The sequence below is a fragment of the Schistocerca serialis genome, chromosome 6, assembly GCF_023864345.2.
Source record: "Schistocerca serialis cubense isolate TAMUIC-IGC-003099 chromosome 6, iqSchSeri2.2, whole genome shotgun sequence".
Classification (NCBI taxonomy): domain Eukaryota; kingdom Metazoa; phylum Arthropoda; class Insecta; order Orthoptera; family Acrididae; genus Schistocerca; species Schistocerca serialis.
In genome coordinates this window covers 95,827,419-95,834,950 of record NC_064643.1, presented here as the reverse complement: position 1 = coordinate 95,834,950, position 7,532 = coordinate 95,827,419, and the positions used below count along the sequence as shown (strand labels likewise).

Here is a 7,532-nt window from a genome sequence, read left to right as displayed (position 1 = left end):
ATGCCTGTCATCTTGACTGCTAGTGATACGAGGCAGTTGGGATCCAGCATGGCATTCCGTATTACCCTCCTGAGCCCACTGATTCCATATTCTGCTAACAATCATTGGATCTCGACCAACGCAAGCAGCAATGTCGTGATATGATAAACCACAATCGCGATAGGCTACAATCCGACCTTTATCAAACTCGGAAACGTGATGGTACGCATTTCTCCTCCTTACACGAGGCATCACAACAACGTTTCACCAGGCAAACATCGGTCAACTGCTGTTTGTGTATGAGAAATCGGTTGGAAACTTTCCTCATGTCAGCACGTTGTAGGTGTCACCATCGGCGCCAACCTTGTGTGAATGCTCTGAAAAGCTAATCATTTGCATATCACAACATCTTCTTCCTGTCGGCTAAATTTCGCATCTGTAGCACATCATCTTATTGCTATTTGATAAATGCTACCTGTTAGATAAAAACAAATATATTACAGTCACAAATAAGAAGAATTTGAAGTATAAATACTCAGAAAGATCTAAAAACACACACATGTATGATTTATTTATTTATTTATTATCAAATATAAAGACAACTCCTTTCATGATGCTGGTACTTAATATACACAAGATTGAATCTTAATCTATACATAAATTGCACAAATAGGAAACATGTTTAACAGTCATTGCCATCAGTTTACGTGACTATTTATAATAGAGAGGCAAAATAAAGCAGAAAGTGAAATTAAAATTTAAACCACAGAACACCACACATGAAAGGCATGCTTTTCTGTAAAAAAATTCCAAACATTACAAAACACGTTCTATTCTTGCACTTTGTAAGCCATTACAATAAATGACAATGTTGCAAAAATGTTTGAGGATGCATTACAACAGGCATAATAACATTACAATAAAATAAATGGGCTCTTGTGTCAACAGTGCTGAATGCCTCAAAAGTCAATCATTGTTATCAAAACACCAATGTTTCTTAAAATATACCATATGGATTGTAAGAATCAATCTCAGCTGTGATAATAGATGACAGCGAACATCCTGATCACCAGGAAACTTAAGTCAGTCAGTTCAGTTAAGACTGTATTACTTTGAGATAATTTTCATGCAAATTCACCTCTGTACATAACAATATTTTTTTCAGTTTCATGGATTTTTACTTCATACAGTATTTCTGGGTTAGGTAGCAGGGATTTTAAGTTATTCCATATAAATATAGCAACATTTTCTGTTGTACTGACTATGTCTTTAAAATAAGGAACATCTTTATCAAGATTCTTATGATCCATTACATCCATGATCGCTTCATTCATGTACTTCTTGAGATCACTGATGTTCATTACCATGCCAGTGTCTGCAGCAACAGGACCCCTGAGTGTTACTTCAACTGCAAACAGAATAATACAACAGTGAAAGGAATACTAAATGACAAATTTTTAATACAGAATCACACACAAGAACAGAAATTAATCACTACAAAACTAATAATTCTGCAAATATGAATGAACAACTGATTAATGAAAGGAAATTTTTCATACAATCAAGACTGGAACTGCATAATATCAATTTCTTGCTGAACTAAAAGAAAGAAGAGATGAACACGATTACGTCAGTAGGAATGGGATACAAAATTGAATTAATGAAGGACAGGGAAGGAAATTGACCATGCTCTTTCAAAGAAACCATCCCAGCTTTCACCTTTAATGATTTAGGAAATTCACATTATACCTAAATCTGAATGGTGGAACAAAGCGTTGAACTGCTGTCCATCCGAGTAAGAGTCCAGTGTTTTGCCACTGAGCCACCTCACTCCGTCTTGTCAAACTAGTATTCGACAGCAGCAGACTATTGGGCATAATGCTCGGTACTAGTTCAAAAATCTACTCAGGAAAAGCACGCATAAGATATACAGAATTTCACAAGTTTTCAGAGCCATTGGCTCCTTCTGCCAGAAGGGTTGAATGGAAGGAAGAGGGATAAAGAAAAAGGACTGGTGAGATTTCATAAATATCACCCTGAAGGCTGGATAGGGGAGATTTATGGGATGAGAAGGAAAGACTGATCATTGGTGCTTGTACCAGACGAGATTTGAAAACTTGAGAACTTATTCTCCAGTTAAATTTCACATGGTCCTAGTCCAAACCTCATTCCACTGTTCTTGCTGTTGACTTTATCCTCACCAAGGGCCAGCTACACACATTAAGCCTACAAACAAATAACAGTACTTACATTTTGACATCCTTTTCATGTTGGACATCCCTCCTATACAGACTTGCAAACAAGACAAACATTTGTTCGAGTACAGATTCAAAAAACTGATGTGCCCTCCTACCAACACCTGTACCAGCCCTGTAGATGGCAAAACATGTACTCCCCAACACATTTACTCCCCCCACCAATCTACCATGTATAATACACTTAGTTTTCTGCTGTTATTGACTTTTGCATAATGCTTTTTTCAGTAATTTGTGTTGTTTATTACCCTGTCTTCAATCTTTAAGTTATAGGTTGTCTGATGCAGGTGCCAGCAGTCAGTCTTTTCTTCTCATCCCACTGCAGTAAATCTCCCTTACCCAAAGGTTCTGGGTGACTTTCCTAAACCCCCCTCTCCCCTCATTTCTTAAATCTCACCAGTCCTTTTCCATCCTTCCTCTTCCTTTCCCTTCACCCTTTCTGTCAAAGTCAAAGTTTGGATTTCTAAAAGGTTCTGATATTGAGAAGGCTATCTACACTTACAGTGAAAATGTGCTTAATTCATTAGACAAAAAATTGCTGGCAACTGGTATATTTTGTGATCTGTCAAAGGAATCTGACTGTGTAAGTCACAAGGTCCTTTTAAGTACATTAGAATATTATAGTGTAACAGGAAATGCTGCAAAATGGTTCAAATCTTATATCTCTGGCAGGAAACAAAGGGTGTTATTAGGAAAGAGACATGTATCAAGCTATCAGGCATCATCCAACAGGGAACTAATTACATGTGTGGTCCCACAAGGTTCCATTTTGGGGCCCTTACTTTTTCTTGTGTATACCAATGACCTTTCATCAGTAACATTACCAGATGCCAAGTTTGTTTTGTTTGCCGATGATACAAACATTGCAATAAATAGCAAATCAACTGCAGTCTTAGAAAGATCAGCCAATAAAATATTTGTGGACATTAATCACTGGTTCCTAGCCAATTCTTTGTCACTTAACTTTGAAAAAACACACTACATGCAGTTCAGAACTTGTAAGGGGTGTCCCACGAGTATAAAATATTTGTGGACATTAATCACTGGTTCCTAGCCAATTCTTTGTCACTTAACTTTGAAAAAACACACTACATGCAGTTCAGAACTTGTAAGGGGTGTCCCACGAGTATATGTCTAACATACGATGACAAGAAGATAGAAGAAGTGGACAGTGTTAAATTCTTGGGATTACAGCTTGATAATAAATTCAACTGGGAGGAGCACACCACAGAACTGCTGAAGCGTCTTAATAAATCTCTGTTTGCAATGCGAATTTTGTCAGACATAGGGGACATAAAAATGAAAAAGCTGGCATACTATGCTTACTTTCATTCCATAATGTCACATGGGATTATTTTTTGGGGTAATTCATCAAGCCAAGCTAAAGTTTTCCAGGCACAAAAACGTGCAGTAAGAGTTATATATGGTGTGAACTCAAGAACATCCTGCAGAAGCCTGTTTAGGGAACTAGGGATACTAACTACTGCTTCCCAATATATTTATTCCTTAATGAAATTTGTCTTTAAAAATATATCACTTTTTCAAACCAACAGCTCAATTCATGGAATCAATACTAGAAATAAGAATAATCTTCACAAGGACTTAAAGTCACTTAGTCTTGTACAAACAGGTGTGCATTATTCAGGAACACACATTTTCAATAACTTGCCAGCAGCCATAAAAAGCTTAACAACCAATGAAATACAGTTTAAGAGAAGCCTAAAGGATTTATTGGTGGCCAACTCCTTCTACTCTATTGATGAATTTCCCAGTAAAACCAACTGATTTCTATATAAGTACAATATAACTTCTGCACAATTTCAGTGCAGTAATGTGTTCATTGACAATGTGTGTGTGTGTGTGTGTGTGTGTGTGTGTGTGTGTGTGTGTGTGTGTAAGTACAATCTAACTTCTGCACCATTTCAGTGCAGTAATGTGTTCATTGTAAATAAGTATTATAGTAGTTGTATTACATGTTTATTACCTTATAAATAAATAAAAAACTTTTTTATTTTAAATTCAGTGCATTAGTATTTGTAAAATGACTCTTTCATATAGTGCTCATTAAAAAATGACGATCATTCCACTTAATATTTGTCATGTATTGTTGTTTTTCTGACATGTTCCACACCCTGGAGGACCTCCTCACTATGGATCAATTGGAATGAAAGTAAATCTAATCTAAAGCACAAGGATCAGTGGCAGCAGAAGTTTGTGCATTTCCATATTCTTTTGTGTGTTTCCTTCCACTGTTACTTTTATTTAGTTATATTACATTTTCAAATATTGATTATTTTTGTTGATACTAGTTCAGTTAAGAATAAATAATTATTCGTATTAGACAGCTAGTTACCTTCATAATATCAAAAATGAAGGTTATTCAACATATGATGTGTACCATTGTTTTAAAGGTAGAAAACATACAATTGAACTCAAAAAAGATGAAGTGAGGAAGCACTATTGACAATATTATGGAAAGGATGGGGTGCTACTCACCACATAGAGGAGATGCTGAGTTGCAGATAGGCACAACAAAATGACTGTGGAACATTTGAGCTTCTGGGCAAAAGGCCTCCCCCTAAAGTAGACCAGACGCACATTCATGCAAGCACAACTTACACTCACTTGACCTCTGTCTCTATCCACTGGGACCTTACTGTGAGCAACTGCACATGCTGAGAGAAGCAGTCTCAGCAGCAGAGTTAAGGGGGAGGCTAAGACGGTGATGGGGAGGGATAACAGGGTAGGATTGGGGGACAGTAACATGCTGCTTGTGGGACGATGCAGGGACATGGTGTGGACAAGGTGGGGTGGCTAAGGGCCGTTTGGAAAGGTGGGCAGTAGTGGAAAAGGAGACTGTGAGTGCATTTGTACGTACATACATACATACATACATTAATACTTGTTCCATAGATCATGAATATGACATTTCGTAATCATGTGGAACATGTCGCTTTACATAAGTTTTCTTTACACAAAATAATTAATTTTTTTTACAGTTACTACTTTATATTTAAAAATCCATCTATGAGTAGAAGGAGCTGTCATTTAGAAATTCTTTTAATTTGCTTTTAAATGTTGGTTGGCTGTCTGTCAGACTTTTAACGCTATTTGTCAAATGACCAAAGATTTTTGTGGTCGCATATTTCACCTCTTTCTGTGCCAAAGTGAGATTTAATCCAGTAAAATGAAGATCATCCTTTCTTGTAGTGTTGTGGCTATTTTAAATTGGGATGGATAACAACAACAAATTTCCTAAGTGAATATATGTATTGTGAAGGTACTGTGACTAACCTGAGTTCCTTAAATAAATGTCTGCTAGGTGATCTTGGGTGGGCTCCAACTATTATTCTGATTACATGCTTTTGTGCAATAAATATTTTTTCTCTTAATGACAAATTGCCCCAAAATATGATGCCACATGAAAGCAGTGAATGAAAATAGGCATAGTAGGCTAATTTACTGATATGTTTATCAGTAAAATTTGCAATAATACTAATAGTAGAAGTAGCTGAACCTAACCGTTTCAGCAGATGATCAATGTGTTTCTTCCAATTCAATTTATCATCAGTGCAACTGCCCTTACTGGACTTAGGTATGGGTTTGACAGTGGCTCCTCTCCAGCATCTCGGAAAAGTGCCATCTACTCAAATGCAACTGTATGTATGAAGGAGAAAGTGCTTGCCACAAAACGAAGGTGCTGCAACATCTGAATGTGAATATTGTCCAGCCCTGCGATGAAGATCAGGATGAAGTGAGAACTACCTCATAGTAAAGGCGGCATTGTAGCGTTCAGGATTCTGAGAGGAGAAGGATATCACCTGAGCCTCCTTGTTTCCAAGGGAGGGTGATAGTGGGTGGATTTGAAATCTCTCCAAAATAGTGGCCAAAGGTGTTGGAGATAGTAAGAGGGTGCACAATGATGTAATCTGCTACAGTCAGGCCGGAAACTGGTGAATGGACCTTGGTCCCAGAGAGCCAATGGAGGTTGTCCCACATGACAGAAGAGTTGTGAAATGGTTAAAAGAACTAGTAAATGAAATACAGCTAGATGTTACTTTGTAGGCTTTCTCTGCATAATAAGTCTTGAAAGTCTCTTCAGGTTTGCTGCCGGATCCTAAAATCAACCAATCCTAAAATCAACCTGATTCAATATTTCATCGATCCAAATGTTCGCCATCTTCAGTAGAAGCAGTGTTCTCCTGAATATGGTGAACAGTTGGATCATCAAAATATTGAATCAAGTTGATTTTAGGATCTGGCAGCAAACCCGAAGAGACTTTCAAAAAATCCAGCTAGCTTTATTTGCTATCCTGAAGAATGCGATGATACTGTGCATGCGACAGTCATAAGATGGCTGTTAAAAATGCAGAGAGCACATCTGGGTGTGTGAATCGCATTGCAGCATGCCTCAGTCCACCAGGGGACAGAGACACAGAAGGGTAATAAATGATAATTAATTGAAACCCTCAGCTGCCGACAGGTGGTGTTGATATACCTCGATGGGGACAGCTGAAAATGTGTGCCCCGACCGGGACTCGAGATCTCCTGCTTACACGGCAGACGCTCTATCCATTTGAGCCACTGAGGACACAGATGAATGGCGTGACTGCAGGGACTTATCCCTTGTACGCTTTCTGTGAGACCCACATTCCCAACTGTCCACAATCTACATACGTATTGTACCTAATAGGTATTTGCTCATCCACTCATTACTCGCTCACACTAAGGTGACGATTCCCGTAAGAGTTTGGGCAACCAGTGCGCATTCGCACAGATGAAGGTCAATGGCCAGGTAGCCTTAAACTATATATGAAGATAGTAACTGCTCTCAAAAGATCTGATTTTGCCACCAGAGGTGAAGATCTGGTGGCTTGTCGCACAGCTGTTTAAGGAGGAGATGGGGATGCTACCATGATACTGGGCAATTTCACAACTGCAGTACTCAAATCTGCTTGGACATGTCCTTTGTGGAGTGAGACATAGTAAGAACGGTGGTATAACAGGGTGTATACATGGACAAGGAAAAAAATTTCCCGGATTTTTCCCGGATTTCCCGATTGAAAATACACTTTCTCCCAGGTGAAAATACAATTTTTTTCCGTGTTAAGTGCCAGAATACTTTTCCTCGGCACTGTAAAACTTATCATTGTTTTGAATGTTTATGGTTTTATATGCCGACGTAGAATTTCACTGCACTTTATAAAACGATACTCGGGGGTGGGGTGGGGGGGGGGGGGGGGGGGGACACGTTTTGGAAAGATCTTTGATGTGCAGCAGCAACATGTACGCTGCATA

General features: G+C 38.4%; 1 protein-coding gene across 1 annotated transcript in view; it reads right to left on the bottom strand.

Annotated features, from left to right (window-relative positions):
• Positions 1–582: 582 nt before the first annotated feature.
• Positions 583–7,532, bottom strand: part of LOC126484075 (6-pyruvoyl tetrahydrobiopterin synthase) — a 30,448-nt gene continuing 23,498 nt past the window's right edge. Inside the window, exon 3 of the mRNA XM_050107445.1 lies at positions 583–1,387. Coding sequence (XP_049963402.1) covers positions 1,104–1,387 — 284 coding nt within the window. The 3' untranslated portion in view covers positions 583–1,103. The remainder of the gene's footprint in view (positions 1,388–7,532) is intronic.